General features: G+C 40.5%; 1 protein-coding gene across 1 annotated transcript in view; it reads right to left on the bottom strand.

Moving 5' to 3' along the window:
• Nucleotides 1–17444, bottom strand: part of GLP1R (glucagon like peptide 1 receptor) — an 81349-nt gene that overhangs the window by 5574 nt on the left and 58331 nt on the right. Inside the window, 5 exon segments of the mRNA XM_057369948.1 lie at nucleotides 1604–1645; nucleotides 2473–2611; nucleotides 5161–5249; nucleotides 5962–6031; nucleotides 10190–10250. Of these exon segments, the coding sequence (XP_057225931.1) occupies nucleotides 1604–1645; nucleotides 2473–2611; nucleotides 5161–5249; nucleotides 5962–6031; nucleotides 10190–10250 (401 nt within the window).

The raw sequence follows: 17444 nt of genomic DNA, 5'->3' as shown, positions 1-17444 counted from the left end.
CAGAAGACAGCTTCTTATTTAGTTTAGGAAAAGAATTCTCATATAATTTAGAACAGGTTTTACTTAAAGTCTTTACACAKATTTATTTTATGGATGCTGATGACCAGGCTTGATAAAATCCTACTCCACTCTTTTAACAAGAGTTGGGACAARCAAAATAATTAATTCTGGATCATCTGTCAGTGAAGTTGAACATGTCATKGTTAGATTTTATGAACTGTATTACAAAGCCAAGAGAATTATAGTAGCAAGAGATTTGGAGGATCTCTAAAAAACATAGGTARGCTATTACACAGTAAGCTCCCTCAAATGAAACAAGCCTAACTGTTTGAGGGTTTGTAATAAAGTTTGGGTTAAGATGWAACTTTGCCTTTTTATCATGTGAAGGAAGTTATTGAGCATTACACATGAGAGGTTGGGCTGCMGCTGCACAGGGGATGTACAAGCAAATGCCAAGGTGAATCAAAAGAAATACATGATCCACYAGCAGACGGTGCTGCATCTCAGGATTAAAGTACACCTGTAAAGCAGTATAAGGAATTTGAAACAAATATTCTCCAATTCATGACACGTAGCAAATTACATTCATTCCCAACTGAAAAGCCTGCTGCTACTCACCTCTGATTTTTGTAAGCAGTATATAAACAGATTCACTTCAACAGAATATTACCCACAAGCTACAAAAGTGAGCAGTCTCCTGCAGCGCTTAGTTCAGGATGCATGCTGCTTTCTGTTGACTCCAGCCTGGCCATAATGACAGAAGTAGTGCATTTTTCTACTGATTTAAATTCCTTGATGAGGTCTGTCTCTCAATAAGTGATCTTGAATTGCCATGTCATCGTTAAAAGCAGATTTAGTGTGAGTTTAGAACATATTGATGTGCTTTTAATAATGTACTGCAATGTTTGCTTCCCTAGCAAACCTGGCTGCTGAACGAATGAATAAACAATCATCACTTAGAAGTAACGTGAGAGATTCCTGCAATGCTGAAACAGAACAATACCCTTTCCCACAACAGTGCTGGAATTCAGCAGAAGTCACAGAAGATGGTATTTGCAATCAATTTAGTCAAAGCCAAAGGTGCATTTCTTCTGGGCCTGTGAGTTCACCACTCTGTGAAGTTCAGTTTTAATGAGAGAGCAATGATGTCTTCCAGTAGCTGGGCCACAGGGAAACCAAGTGAAACCAAACTGTACAGCAACAGCCRTGAGGATTCTCCAACTTCACCAGCCAGCTGAGCTGCGTTCACAGAATAAAATGGGCTCCACTCCCACATTCACCAAAACCAAAGCAAATAAAAAGCACTGTATGATAGATAAAGAAGAGCAGCTATGATTTGTAATAAATGAATTCCACTAGTGCAAACTACACAATTGTAAACAAGACTATTTGTGAGATTCCAGGTCTACAGATAGTGAGTCAAAATTATACTGCCTGAATTTCTTACAAACACATTTGTTTCATGAGTTATCCCATGRAGCTGCACAGGGAAGTATCTGTAAAAAGTCCTGAACAAGGACAATTTAGCAGTTCAAGACCATTTTCAATTTCCTTTTCCTCTAGTGTATGCTGATAAGGCAAATTGGAACAGTGTCTCTCTTACCTCATTATTGATGAAACAGTAAAGAATTGCAACCATCAGCCCCTGAAAYCAACAAAAAACAGAAGAAYAGTGAGCAGAGCAGTTTCCTCACTYTGCCAAACTCAGTTGCAGAGGGCTAGATGCTCCACACTGGCATGTCCCTGATAAGACTGAAAGGTGGAGAATCTTTGGTCCCTGTCAGCTCTGATGGCAGAGCAGAGGTTTAATCAAACTATGTCTTAGGAAAAAGGAGTTGCTGTTTAATTCTATCTGTTATTTTTGTCTAGTGATTTCTTCTTCTTCATTACCTGGTTTCAAGTCATAAATGTAAGTAAGCAATTATTACAGTTGAAAAAAATTCACAGTGGTCTTAAATACATCTCTGCTTGATAAACAGGGAATGAGTATGCAGGGTAACTAAAAGAATAATCATTTCCTTAGACAAGGAGACTCTTTTGAAATGGCCTTACCTAAGGCAACAGTTAAATAAAATCCCAGCAAGCCTATGATCTCTTCACATGCAGTTACAGCTGCAGATAGCTAGTTCTCACAGCACAGATTTTCCAAGGACTAACAAAAACACTGGAGAAAGCACAAAATGTGCTTTCAGCAATGCTATTATACAATTACAGGAAATCACAGACAATTTTCTTATTGCCCTGAGGTGAACCATAAATATTAATATGGGGACAGAAATACCAGTTTATTGTAATAAAGTTGGCTATTAATAATTAGTCCTTACACTTTCCCTTCCACTGTCATAATCCTGTAACATTCAGTGCTAAACTGAGAAATGTAAGGAACAGGGAGCATGCAATGAATGAGAGAAAGCAGGTACCCAAACAGCATTTAAAAAACATCCTATGCCCATGGGCACAACTGAGGGCTACCTGGAATGAAGCAAAGGAGAGCTCAGTAAAAAGCTTCACGAAGCGCAGCATCCCTCTGGCATGCTCGTCAGTAATAAAGGCAAAGATGACCTCATGGGTCCCCAGCAGTGGGATCAGAGTCARTGTAGACTTGGCCAACCTAAGATCACAAAGAAATTAAAAAACTTCATGGCACTGAATAGAGCATTCTTGGTCCAAATGATCATTGGGAGTCACTGTTTCTGTGTTTTGTTTCTAACACACTGTCAACTTTGGTCAGTCACTGCACCACTTTGTGACACAAGGTCCTCCTCCAGAGGCTGCAGGCTTCCAGAGGATGGAAGCTTCCTCAAAATAAGCTTAATAAGTTCCCACATGTTTKAACCTCCCCTACCACTTCACTGCAGACCATTTCTTGGTGAGAGCAAAGCTCTGGATCCASCTGCTGGCTGTATTTCACCTGGAAGATCATCCAAACTAAGTAACAGGCCTGTGTTTCTTGTACCTGCGATGTTTTCCTGTGTATTCTTTTCTCAGCCTGTAATTAGGAAAGACAACCAAAACCCTAMCTTCTTGATGACCTGAAAGACATAATCTATCAGTCATAGGAATCTTTTAAAAATACCTTGGCAAAGGGAGGAGTACTTGCTATTCCTTCTGGCCTCTGTGGTGTGTTAAATCTTCTAAACATTGTAACTATCTGTAACTGAGAACCCTTTGTCAAAGCAATCAAACTGTCTTGAAGTGAGTGATGGCAAGCTCAATGACACAGACWGCAAAGGATGAAAGACAAACCAATCTGAAATAAAACATTTTTCACCTGTGAGAGAGTTCAAGGTACACAACCAAAGGAAAAATTTCACAAGAATGATCCTTGACTCTCTTTTGATAGACATACATGCCAGCCAGCCAACAGGTCAGTGAAAGATACCTGAGGATCAYGTGGAGGCTTCCTGGGCCACAGAACTTACCAACATCTCAACAATCTGCTTTGAGACAAGTCAGTAGACGCAAAATCCCTCAGTTAGCAGGGCTGTCAGTCCTTAGTAGATYTTGTGTGCCTTAGGGCTATTGGCTGCTATTCTGAATCATGTACTCATTCAGGTTGGAGGGTACCTCTGGAAGCCTCTGGCCCAGCTCCAGTTCACAGCAGGTTACTAAGGCTGTGTCCARCCAAGTTTTGAGTATTTCCAAGGTCCTCCAAAGCCCCTCTGAGCCTCTCTTCCAGCATCAGACCACTATGACTGTGAATTTATTTTCACCTGACAGGCAAGTGGAATGTTTCTTGCYGTAATTTCTCTTGTGACCTCTGCCCTTGTCCTTTCAGTCTGACCCTCTGAAAGTACTCAGTTTTCTGTATAAGTGGGCTTGGAATCAAAGCCTACAGCTCAGACAAGTCCTCATCTTTRTTTTGAACTCTTAAGACATATTAAGATTTCCAAAATTTCATGTGAAGTAAAGAAAGTAGGTAACATTCACAGCAACACTACACTGTGATGACAATGCCCCAAAAWAGGTRCTGTGTCTAGYTGMGAAGGCTGCAGCATTGAAACACCCAAAATAGCTGAGTTCAGTGCCAGTAGCAGTTCAAGAGCCACAGCCCGTAGCTCCATGTTTCAAGAGCTAACTTGTTCCTACTTTGTTTGTCAGACTACAATATGAAAGTATTGCAGAAAGATACAGAAATTAAGGATGCCACCATGAATCTTGGTAAGGTGATGAAATAACAGGAYGAAAACAGACACAGATAGATTGAAGCCTGAAAACCAAAATTTGAACATTTCTGTGATGGCCCTGACATTTCTCTCGAAACATCTCAYGCATTCAAGATYGAAAGTTTGTCCCAATAACAACTGGCAAGAAGAACAAGAAACAAAACTCAAAATGATCCCATCTTGTCTTCCTTGAAATGAAAGCTTTTATTTCTATYAACTCATATTATTTTGTTCAAATTRGARTAAGATAGGATATTTAAGTTGGGAGGAACCTATAACGACCTGTCCAAAACTAGAGCATGTTCCMAAGTGCARAGTCCAAATACCTCTTMAATACTGACAGGCTTGGGGCACTGACCACCTCTCTAGGAAGTCTGTTCCAGGGTTTAATTACCCTCTCAGTAAAGAAATACATCCTAAYGTCCAATCTGAAGCTCCCCTGKTGCAGCTTTGACCCATTCCTACAMATCCTATCACTGGATACCAGGGAGAAGAGCTCAGCACTTCYCTCTCCACTTCTACTCCTCAGGGGGCTGTAGAAGGCAACGAGGTCATCCCTCAGAGCCCTTTGCTCCTAACCTGACAAGTCAAAACTCCTCAGCCACTCCTCACAGGATGCTCCTTCCAGCCATTGCATCMGCTTTGCTGCCCTCCTCTGGGCAATTTCTAACATTTGGTACCTGCATATGCTAAAAGTATTAAAAAAAACCTGTTTAATTAATATTCATCCAGTCTAATACAAGACTGTCAAGTGACAGAAATCAAGCCTTCTGTTTACAGCACAGGTGAAGTACCTGCCCTGGCTTCACCGACTGTTCTTCACTTTCTGGGGACTGACTGTCCGAACAATTACACCAATGTGTGACATCATATCTCTKCATTACTCAGGAGCTGTGATCTCTAACCACCTTTGTCAACCCACTCCTTTCATGGATGTCCTTGTCTACTTTTACCCTGATGAGCATGGAAAGTGTCAGACCACCATAGGACATACCTGCATTTTATGTCAGTTTTGCACATCAAATTAGCCTGCAGTTTGGAGATGATGATGCATATAACTCTGATGAAGATGAGGAAATTTACCTGGAGAAATGAAAGACAAATTTATATCACCATCAATAAAYACATGTGCGTACATACTAAAAAAAGCTGTGTTTTGTATGCATATGTAGGTCTGTGCATCCTGCTACGCAGCAGCTGCAGAATTTGCCATGGAACTCAACTCCTTGCTAAGGAACCGTGGTTTAAATAGATACTGYGAATGCACAAGCCTTCCTTGAAAACACAGGCACTTCATTAAACAAAGCAGGGGATCCTACTCACTCTCTGGGGAGTGAGACACAGTAAAGGTGTGGGTTGGCCCATTTGCCTTGTCTGGTGGTCTGACCCTGACACAGAGTGCTGTGCCTGCAGAACAGGGCATTTCTACACAATGCCACACATTTTAGGGCTCTTTTGTAGCCCAGCACCTGAAGTAATATCTTTGGTCTCCCTGTACTACCTTCCACACCTTCTGCTCTCAGGAGAGCTAACGGGACTGCTACAGCATGTGGTTATCATGTCCTGCCACTACAACATGACCAAATAGCCAAATAAAAGAATCAAAATGCTACTCCGGAATTCCAGTGACAGAAAGTAACTTGGCTTCATAAAATCACATTTCTAAATGAAAATGTCAATAGCCTTGAAGGTTATTAGCCTTTGGACATGCACAATGGCCACGAGTGCATCTTTGTACCAGTTCATGTTGTTCTCAGGGAAATCTGCCATCTCRCAGCGCGCGCCTCCGACTCACCCCAATGGCGATGAGAATGGGCAGTCTGATGATCAGCCAGTAATTCATGTTATAGTTTCTGGTCCAGCAACTAGTAAGAGGACAAAAAGGAGATGAAGAAAAAGTTTCAGTACATTACTAAAATCTCCTGCTTTTCATTCTGTTCCAGCAATGCAAATGGAAAACAATATTAAGGACTACATACTAGGAAAGCACATCATGCTGACATGGAAACAGATGCAGCTGCTTCTTGGAAACACTGAATGCTTTGTACTATTGCAGCTATCACGATYAACTGGATACTACTCACCGGCCTTTCTTGCTCACTAATGGCTAGCCCTCTTCCACAATTTGCTATGAATTATCATCCATTAATTGTGAAGATTTACTCCATTAAAACCAAGGTCAAATTTGTCATTTGGCTGAAAGGAGAAGGGGGGGAATCTGTTTGAGTGCGATCTTTCCACTGTCATTCCTAGTCTTCTCTCCCTGTACTATTTTTTATTATTCTCCAGTCTCCAACGTCAGATCATCTTATTTAATTGCTTGTTAGTTCTTTATCCCATTATTTATGGGATCATTATTCTCATATCAATATTGACATGACTTATCTATTTTATCTGTCCTTTTTTTCATAAAGGAGTTACTAGTTTCAACCAGGGGAAAGCAACTGCAGCTGCAAACTCCAGTTCCTTCAGTGCATATGCACAAGATTTCAGGGAGTTTTAAAACTTATACAGGGTTTTAAAACTTAAAACACCATGGGGAACTTTAAAAATTATAAATAATTAAAATCAAAGATGGGAGCAATACTTCCTGACTTCTGCTGACCTGAGCCCTCTGCCAGCTGAACAGCATGCTGCAGCAATATAATGCTTCATTTTTCACCTGAGTCTCATTTTAGCTTTTTTAATTACTGTCTCCTTGAGCAATATGGGAGAAAAATGACCAGAAAAGCCATGGCAGCCAGAGTTTGGGATCACTGGTTTGAAGTGAACCTTACACTGAGGGTCTGTACATCTAGCTCTTTTCAGTCCCCCTCTGGCCACAGCCACCACCACCCCTGTCTGATGGGCCAAGTCTGTGCGTGACGGCCCAGATGTTAGGGCAGTGCTCACATGCCACTTGTTGCTGCAGTGACAGCATTCTTAATATTTCTATGAAATAACTTCRTTAGCCTCCTGCTCAGCATCACTCAGAAGCAACACTCACCAGTAAAGCCTGAKATACAAAGGCTGTGAAACAAACTAGGAAACAGCGCTACATAAAACATAGCTTCCTTCCCAAAAAAAGGTTTCTCTTCATCTCCAAATCTCATCTGTCAAAACATACACATATGCACAACTTTCCTTAAGGTTTCTTTACAGACCTGTGAAAGTTCAGCTTGGGTGATAGTGGTGGAGCAGAAACCCTCCCCAGCCTTGTAGTGGGACAGTCTAAGAGTAAAAAAAGCAAACCATGCAGCACATGGGAGGGATCTGTGCTACWGCCATACATCCACATGTGCTCACATACTAGAAAGTGCAGCACTTTGGCCACAGCAATTCCACATTCTGTTGCAAGGACTGCAATGCTGAAAAGGGCTTGGGATTTAATTATCTTCCAATTTCAGTTTAATGCTTATAAAAAGCATATTATTGCCACCACAACTCCACAACCTCCAGTTCAGTTGTATTTAGGTATTGGAGAAAGAAGGTGCACAGACTGTGCAGTCAGCATACCTGAGCTGGAATCTGAGTAACAGAACTTCTTAATGAGTACACATGACTGGGAGCCAGCTTCATAGAACCTTTGAAATTAAATTTATTTGAACATCTCAAGACTRATGGGATAATAGGCATGGCCGGAAGTGGAGTTTTGATTTTCTCACTAGCTGCAATACATGCAGAGGCAATTAAAAATTTTCTTTGTAATAACAGAGGTTGAGAAACAACTCTTTACATTAACTCTGCTACATCTGTGTGGGTTAGTTTGCTTCCTGTGGCACACACARATTTTAGCTACCTTTAAATTTATACAAATATGTGCAATAAAAAAACCATTAAAGGTCAATTAAGGTGTTATGACTATTGAAGCATCCAGAAAAWAAAACTGGTAGATCTCTACATGATTTCTTGCCCATCTGTGCTTTCTGTGATTGCCACACTRAAAAATACACCAATATCTACTGTGYTYGGGAYCTAYCCCCACAGTTTGCTCAGCACCACTCAGACGATGCTTTGCAACTAATAGCCTCAGAGCCATGAATGGAGAATTTGTTCAGTGAAAAAAAATGCTACTGGGATGTTTCTGTCTTTGCTTACCAATCCAGTAATCTCTTCCTAAAAGTGAAAACACTGAATTGCTACCGCTGAATAGAAAAGAAAGGACTGAAGGCTAGCTGTTTTGCTCCCATACTTAATTGCAGAAACAGAAACATGTAAGCATCAGCTTTTTTAGGCACAGTCTAATCAGTTAAAACAGCTTGSCTTTAATTGTATTTGTAGGCTGGGCAAAATATTTTTAAATAGACCACTTTTTAAAACAGTAAGTGCGTTCTAAAGGAGTTCATACTCGCACACGTAAGGAAAGAAAAAGTTAGTGTGCAACCAAGGCTTGCAGGCTTCAGTCCTTCATTCAAATGGCTACATTCATAGGACTGCCTCAAATTCCCAGCTCTGACCACATTTATTTCCAGTTATTCTTCAAAGCCAGGGAAGTAGTTAAATCACAAATGAAATTTACAGCCCGCTGCTCGGTTACAGAGCTATGGCAAACACCATGACAGATACCTCTGGCTGCTCCAGCAAACGCTCGCCCAAGGCATAGAAATCTTGCCTTTCAGAGCAGCTGCTGCACATGGTTATTTATCGCTGTATTATACAAATATTTAGACAAGATTTAGAAAATTCAATAATGGGCAAAATTGCCCCTTTTAAGGCCTGCTGAAGGCAGTGAGTGACAGTTTTCCTTAATAGAAAACATAAATCAGCTCTGAGCGCTGCACAATGTGGGATGCTCAGCATGAGCACTTTGAATGCATTTGCTACATCAATGGGAAGATATGCCCATGGAAAGTTGCCTGTTCAGAGGCTGCATGGTCTGTACACCTGTTCTGATAACTTCAAGAAAACTTTCAATACTTCAGTACAGCCACAATTTTGCTACAAAATACCAAGTCAACCTTGAAAAGGGAATTAAAAAAATCCAAGCATGGCTTAAGCCAGAAAAGGCAGCTTTGACTGAACTGGTTCACTACTATGAGAAACATACACACRAAAAAAAGCTGGTTCTTAATACTCACAAACACCAGAAAACAGWCCAGGGGTGGCTCTGACTAAACTGAATTTTTACATTGCAGCATATCCCCAGCAATTATTGTGTCCGGGAGAAAAAAGAAAAGGGAAAAAAAAGAAAAAAAGAAAAAAGATCCTCTACAAAAGTGTTGGTTGGGTAGTTCGGAAACTAAGAAGAAAACCCATCAAATAGTAAATCTATAATAAAAATGAAAGAGCATTAATTTATTTCTTTCATCACAAAGCTACCTAAATATTTCTAGGCAGCCACCGTCTCTAAAAAGAAGAAGCCACTTTCTTCCCTTTCAGATTAAAAAAAAAAAACACAACAAAAAAACCACCAAACTACACGGCTATTTGGCACATAAAGCATATACCAAGGTAATTTTTTTCACAACAGCCACCATGGTAAAAATAGAAAAAAAGTATTTTGTTTAACAGCACTCTTGTGCGTGGCATAGTCGACTTCAGCAAGACTAACGTAAGCAGACAGTGGATGTGCCTTTATTTTAAGAAAATCTAAATAATGGGAGCTTAAACAAGAAAAGGCAATCACTTCTCTGCTGCTAGGCATAGCCTAATCACTACAAATCTCAGGCAGAATTCTGTGGGAGGCTGCTGCCTTCCTCTGAAATGACTGTAAAGGCTACTGCCAAAGGCACAGTATCAGSAGTGGTCTTGGTTGGGTATGATGACTTCTACTGTTGGTACTGTAAGTACAGAAAAACAMAACATACCTTTCCTTGACCTGCAAAAGAATAGATTCATTCAGACATGCAGAAAATTCTGATCAGAAAAAAACATATGCTCCTTTCTGAAATGTTATGCAAGACCTTCAGACAAAACAGAAGCAATTACGTGAGGTTTCAGCACATTGCCAAAGCAAACCACACTGAACAGAAAGCAAACAATGACCTGCTGGTGCACACATAGAGCACAAATAAGATAGCTATAAAAATCAGAACTAAACCAACCCCTCATCTTCATAAAGGTACTTGACAGTTCCCCAGAGGATAACAAACAGCATTGGCACACCTGAAAAGAGAGRAGACAAGGCTGACATTGACATTGAGACTGAAAAAAGCAGAGAGGAGGACAACTCTCTCTGCCACCCCCGTAATGATGAGYAACACAATTAGCTGGTGTCAGGATTGCAGCTCCTATCCAACAGATTGCCATGAACAGTGGGCTCCCACCGAGTCCCCAACAGCAYGAAAAATGAGCTACAACACAACTGGTCCCATACTAGGCATTCACCACAACTTCTGTGAAAGTTTCAAGGAGGGGCCAAGGGAATTAAATTTTTGGAATCTCTACTAGCCTCTGTACTCATTCTAGAGAGGGGTGCAGTGTGCTCTGACCAAAACCTTTGTGTCCAAATTTCTGCTTGTGGGTGACCTACACTGTATTCAGGCAGTCTGGGTGTTGAGGCTGGAGCACACCCAGCTCCACGTTACCCCCATGGCAGAGGGAGTGTGGGCATGTCGTGGACACCCAGCAAGTGTCCTCCCACTGAGAAGTCCCAGTTCTGGCTGTGGTACTGGCATGGACTTGAGTGGCTGGAACCTGGCTGTGAGGAGAGGCTTGGCCCTACCCTCACCTGACAGCACACAGGCTGCTCTGTCACCTGGCGTGTAAAGGGCAGAGAGATAACCCAAGTAAGCTGGCTCTCATTACTTGCTCTACAGTGTCTCTAATTAATTTCTTTTATTTATGAAGAGCCCAGGTCACAAAAAATAATTTTGAAGGGCACCTACCAACCAATACTGAGTATAGGGAACATCAAAAAARTGCACAAGGAAAGAAAGCAGGTTGTGACTCAAAGCGCAGGATGAAGAATTTCTGCCGAAGGATGAATCAAGATGGTGCAATTCTTCTGTGTATCTCCTTGGACAGAGTCTGGTACCACATGTGTACTGCACAGAAATGCTTCTTTGTTCTTTGTTACTTTATTCTTAAGAACCAATAAAGTAAGTGACAGTAAGAAAATCAGGCTGCMGCAGTAAGTTCTGTGCAGGGCAAATCCACAGTTTCTGTCAGTAGAAGCCACAGGGAAATTGGTGATCTCCTGCAGTCTGAATACCTCAAGCAGTTATCTGTATTACCAGTAAAAAACTTTCTCTCTCGCTGTACTGTATAATTTCTCTGCTATCAGAACWGCTAAATACTAGACACAGAATAACAATATTCTCCTTAATCAGTTAATTAAAAAAAAAGAGAGAATGAAGAGCAGCAAGAAAAAAATACCAATAATTAGAAAAACAGCAAAGAGAATGAATTGAGTAGAGATTATCTGGGCAAATAGCTAACATGTTCCATGGATGTACTAGATACTGAGAATACACAGGACTTCGGGAGCAAAGTTACTAAAACTCTATGCTGCCTTGATAGTGGTATGAAGAGATTAAGAAAAGGCTAGGCTCATTGCAAATCACTTCCAAACCAAATGAGACTTTGATTCACAGAAACAAATTATAGTTCAAATCATTCCTTTCTTGACTTTGCTGAGCATTAAGACATCTCAATATTAAACTTACAGGATAAGACATGAGCACTGAGAGCAAAAAGGCTGTATGTCAGTGGATATATCATTGGATATATCAAGTGATACCCACAAATCATTATTGTTATCTCCATCTTCTGGATACATCAGAAATCTCTCCATGTTCAATCGAATTACTTGACATTTGAATTGAGAACTTATTATTAATACTATATTTCAAAAGAGCCTAACTAGAGAGAGGCTGGTATTATAGAATTGCATCAGCATCCTGCTATGCAAATATTACACAAATTAATAGGCAGCATGTATAAAGTGACTTGTTCAACATTCTCTGCCCACTCCCACTTGTGATGCATGCCACCRGTGTGTTGGTATTGCAGAACCATCAGTCACATTATTTTCCATGCTGGAATTGCATATTTTAACCTGAGACACCAAGACTTAACAGTGCAATACMTACATGAATTTGCACTGATGTTCTAACCTTATTACATGGATACTACCTGACACCTACTAAATTTATAAAGCCTTCATAAATGCATAGCTCTGGAAACTGTCTGGGACACAGTATTAGGTGGAAATGCATGCAGTTTTGCAAAGCTCTGTGGAAGATCCAAGGAGGAGACTGCCCCAAGAACATTCCCCAGTTCACTTCAAACTTGCAGAAGTCATTCCATAACAGTAAAAGAGCAAGTCTGAAGCCTCTCTGTACTAGMTACAGTTTGCAAGGATCACTGAGACKCTCCAAAGATTAATTAACAATCTASATACCTAATAAGSCTGCATTAAATGGCAAAAATGCACGTATTATTCTGTTTACTTCACTCAGTTAACAGAATTCTGTCTGGTTTSAGAAGGCAGTGGATGTAAACTGTATACAACTCCTTGAATAAATACACAGATGACTGTTTCACTAACAGAATCAGTGGTGTGYTCCAGTCCTGGGCTTCCAACATAGAGCACTTTTAGTGTATATGAACTTCAGTCTCACACTTCTTCCTCTTGCTGCTGCTATTCAAAGTATGTCAGACATCCAAGAAAAAAAACTCATTTATAGGACACATTTATTTAATGTGCAGGATGAATTCTTTATGGTTTTGCTTTTTTGTCACATAGGAATCTCTGAGATTGGTCTTCTCCTAAATTAACTGACCAGAGAAAGGTCTCTAAATTGTGTAAGTGGTAATGTCCACTTTTTCTTCTGTACTTCATCACTGCTGAAGATTCCAGAAATTGCAACAGCCTGCTCATCATAGCCTCTGCGATGTTGATTCTTGCAGGCTGCGCACTGACCCAAAATCTTTGAGCACTACATGGTGATTATGAAAACTGTCAAGTATACTAGGAAATAAGCCTGCTGACAGCTCAGCTAATAAAGTTCAACTTCAAATGATGGGGCATCTGAATTATAGGCTGCAATAATAATATATATTATGGATGATGAGAAAGTAATGGAACTGCCAAATTGACATCTTAACACCCCRCTGCATAAATAAGCAGCACAGCCTACTTAGTTTCACTCTAGCTTATATATTCTACACCTGGCCGAGCGTCTGCATAGTAAGAAAAAAAAGTTGGAAAACCAGGCATTTTTCAGAATGATAAAAGGATGGGGTAATTAAGATAAGAAAATTTTGAGAAAAACCTGCGCAAGCTGACATTTTCAGAACACTCCACTATCCTTAATGAGAGGTGCAAGAAATTCCTGGAGCTGCTGATGGAAGTTACCATGCCCTGAGACCAGCATGTAGAAATCAGCCTCTTCTTTTAATAGGGCTGAAATATTTTGCTAACAGAACAGAAAAGCTCAGGTTTTGTCTGGAACCCACGAAGTCCCCATTACCACGAGAGGTGTCACCAGGTGGTGCTATTCCATCCCATCTTCTTTCCCTTACCTCCACATCCAAGTTTCCATTTTTACAGACACCATATTTGCAGCTTAGCATTGTACCACACTTTACAAAAAGGCAATTTCAGGAAAGACACATCAGGAGCAAGAGGCTCACCTCACCCTCACATAATGATTAGAGATTTTTCCTGAAGTAAATTTGTCTCTCTAGGACCAGAGCTCTGACATCGTGCTGAGACGCTTAAAGAAGGCCATATTCTGAATACACCATTTTAGGACTGTTTTCAGTATTTTAGCTATAATCTGACATCACTCATTGCCACATGTGGTAAGTTCAACCTCTGAGACAATCAGGCACACAAACCAGAAGGACACTACTGCTGTCAGAACAATTCCATTCCTCTTTCTCTCAGAAAGCATCAAGGATGCTCTGATTCAATCAACTGATTGATTAATGAATGCAAGAATGATGTGACGAGGAACTGAAAGAAATGATAAATAAATATGACTAGATGAATAAAGAGTAAAAGCACTGAAGATGTGAGAAAAACAGATGAAATGGGGTTTTTTCTTCCAAAGAAAGGAAAAACAAGGAAGAGTTTAATGTAGAAAACAAAGAGTGAAGAGGATTAAGAGGAACTTCTGACATGCATTTCCTACAAAGATCAGTCTGGATACAAAGATCAGTCTGTTTTTACATCCATGTCTGAAGCACAGTTTTCATTTGAAAGCAGAAAAGAAGTGGTCAGTGCAATGAATGCATCCTGTTGCTACAGTGAGTTCATACTGGGCTTCTGAAGGAAGATTTCTTACTAGCTCTGTTCCAATCAGATCTTCCTTGCAATCAGGATGTAGATTTTGATGCCCTAGCCAAGCTTCCTGGTTTTAACAACCTCATTCCTCAAAGTATTCTTCCTTAGAGCAAGTCTGGATTGCCAAAGCTTGGAAGGAAGTAGATTATTTATTTTTTATGGCAGTTTTCCTGCTGCAAGTGCAACTGGGTGTAAAATTGCCATAGAAGCTCAGAATATTTAGCTGCTTATTAACATTTTCTTCTCAGCYTTTAGAGCTGAAAGTGGTCTCAGGATGTTCTTCCTGCCTGGATGTAAGTCAGAGTCACTGTGGGATTTTCTGTTGTKTTCCCATTCCTCCCTCCTCCATACTCCTAAATGTGAGCAGGTCCCTTTTCCACTAAAATCTGCTGATGCAGCAGCATTGCAGTATAAACTGCTCTTCTCCAGAGACTGCTTCATACAGCACTGATAGCTGTCAGGCTCAGGAACTCCTTCCTTGGGCTCAGACATGGTGAACACTGGGCTGCTGCCCTGGACACTGATTCAGAGCAGTCTGCGCATACAGAGAAGCAAACAGAACAATGATTTTTGTAGTTAGGTTGGGTTTTCTCACCCCTTTCTTGTAAACATTTTTGCATCTCTCTAGAAAGTGGGATCCATGCACAAGGATTTCTCAACGAAGCACCAGGTACCAGCAATGTATAGCAACAGATTTTCTTTTCTGCTAGTGTCAATGACAACATGAATTAATATCTGTTGTAGCTGCTGTTGTGCTGACCYCCAGAGTGAAGGAAACGTCTCATCTACTCCCTCTTCCATTAGCCTATTAGAAATGTTGGGGTTTTGATGCTGCTAAGTGTTTCTGCCTTTTTTTCCCCATCTGCTTTCCAAATGGAATAAACAATTGTTTTTGCAGAAAGATAAGTGGAACTTAAGGTTGACACAAACATATGAAAATCTGCTTTAACAGTGAAATAGAAGACATAAGCAAGACATATTCCACATTAAATGAAATAGGAAAAATTTAACACTGCCATCTCAAGCCCAGTATAGCATGAAATCTCAGCAAGGAAGCGGCCATTTAGGAATACAGATACCTCACAAGTAATAGGGAAGGTTTATAGAATCCTATCAATATACATTACATCAGTATAAATGACTCCCAGTTTATGAAACTACATTATTTTCCATAGTTCTATCAAAATTTTATAACTTTTCTAGGTTTTGTAAAGCACAGTAACACAAAATAAACAGACTTTTCCCTCTATAAACACTTCAACAGCAAAAAATAATTACTCATTTGAACTCATAATAAATGGACTATTGTCTAACAACACTGACGTTAGAACTGACCAGATATTATCATATAGCAAAAAAATGTTTGCAATATCTTGGAACAACTGGTCTACTGTGGGCTGAATGTGACAGAGAAGGGAAAGAGAATCCTTAGTCATAGGCTTGCCAAGCCTTTGAAAAGGGCTTTAAACTAAAGTTCCTGGGGAAGGGGATCCTTAATCCATCCCGCTCATACCAATTGGATGCCAGTGCCAGTATCTGCAGGGCTATGATTTCACTGGCATCACAGAGACATGCTAGGATGGCTCCTGACTGGAATATTGGAACAGAGTGCCACAGGGTCTTTAGGAAGGCCAGGCAGGGGAGAGCAGGAGGGGGTGTCACCACCTGTGTCAATGACAGCTGGAGTGCATGGAGTTCCACCTGGGGATGGATGAGGAGCTGACTAAGTGCTTACAGGATTAAAGGAGGGCAGGGACAGGTGATGTTATAGTGGGGGTCTGCTGCAGGCTGCCTGACCAGGAAATGCAAGCAGATGAGACCTTCTGCAGACACACAGGAGCAGCCYCACAGTGACAAAYCCTGATCCTCATGGGGAACTTCAACCACTCTGGTGTCTGCTGGAGGGACAGCACAGCAGGGCAYAAGCAATCCAGGAGCTTCCTGGAATGCATTGATGGTGATTTCCTTCTCCAAGTGACACAGGAACAAATGAGGAACAGTGCCATGCTGAATCTTGTTCTCATCAACAAGGAAGAGCTGGGGGGGAATGTGAAGCTCAAGGGTAACCTTGGCTCCAGTGACCAAAAAATGCAGGAGTTTGAGATTGTTAGGGCAGTAAGGAGAGTGTACATCAAACTCAGTACCCTGGGCTTCAGGAGAGCAGACTCTGGTGTGTCAGAGTGATCACAAACTTCAGTTATAATTGTAAGAAATAAAAAAGGTAATTATACCCATGAGCAATACAAATATGAAATTTTAATCCATAAATATTCATCAAATGATGAGAAATGAACAAGTTAAAAATTACCCTGTAAGAAAACAATTCATTAATGGAACAAAGGGTCATAGTATCAAATCAGCTCTGAAAATAAAAAAAAAAAATGTTCCAGCTTTATTTTTGAAGTCAATTAACTATTTTGAAGAGCAGGACACTCTCARTTCAAACAGGAACCTGTCTCTCTCTGAAGCCTCAGCCTTACACTGAGGCAATCATGCAGCTAAAAAATCAAATTAAATAAAAATTTTCTGAAGCATTGCACACAGCAGAAAGTCACCTGGCAWGGAACTTGAGCACCCAAAAAATGGAATCACCAATGAAGAAAAAGAAGGGGAAAAAAATCTTCCTATCTTTCCACTGGTTAGAGATGAAACTGTCACCTTGTATAACTCRTCTGGGAGCACTGAAATACCAGATGCTTCTGCATTTGAAGGTGGAGAATCATTGGCAAGCTTTGCACATGCAGACACATATGGAATAGCAAGACACTGTACAGGTAACAACTGACTGGCACAGACAGTRCTTTTCTAGAAAGCTTGGATGAAACTCATATATCCAGTGCCAAGTTCTTGCATTGCTACTCATTTCCACAAACTCATCCAGAAATTCAATATAYAATAGCAAAACCACCTTTGTAAAGGAAGAACAAAACCAAAATAACACCAACTGTTTCTGCCTTCTGTTTTTGCAGGAGACAAACTCTAAATAGAAGTGATTCAGACCAAGACCAGCCTAACCCTTTCTTATAAAGCAACACAATCCCCTCAGGATTTGACTAGATATAATT

Source organism: Malurus melanocephalus, unplaced genomic scaffold (genome assembly GCF_030028575.1).
Source record: "Malurus melanocephalus ecotype Western Australia unplaced genomic scaffold, MMel_1.1 scaffold_5, whole genome shotgun sequence".
Taxonomy (NCBI): Eukaryota; Metazoa; Chordata; class Aves; order Passeriformes; family Maluridae; genus Malurus; species Malurus melanocephalus.
The sequence above is the reverse complement of the archived record's forward strand: the minus strand, read 5'-3'. Positions and strand labels throughout refer to the sequence as shown.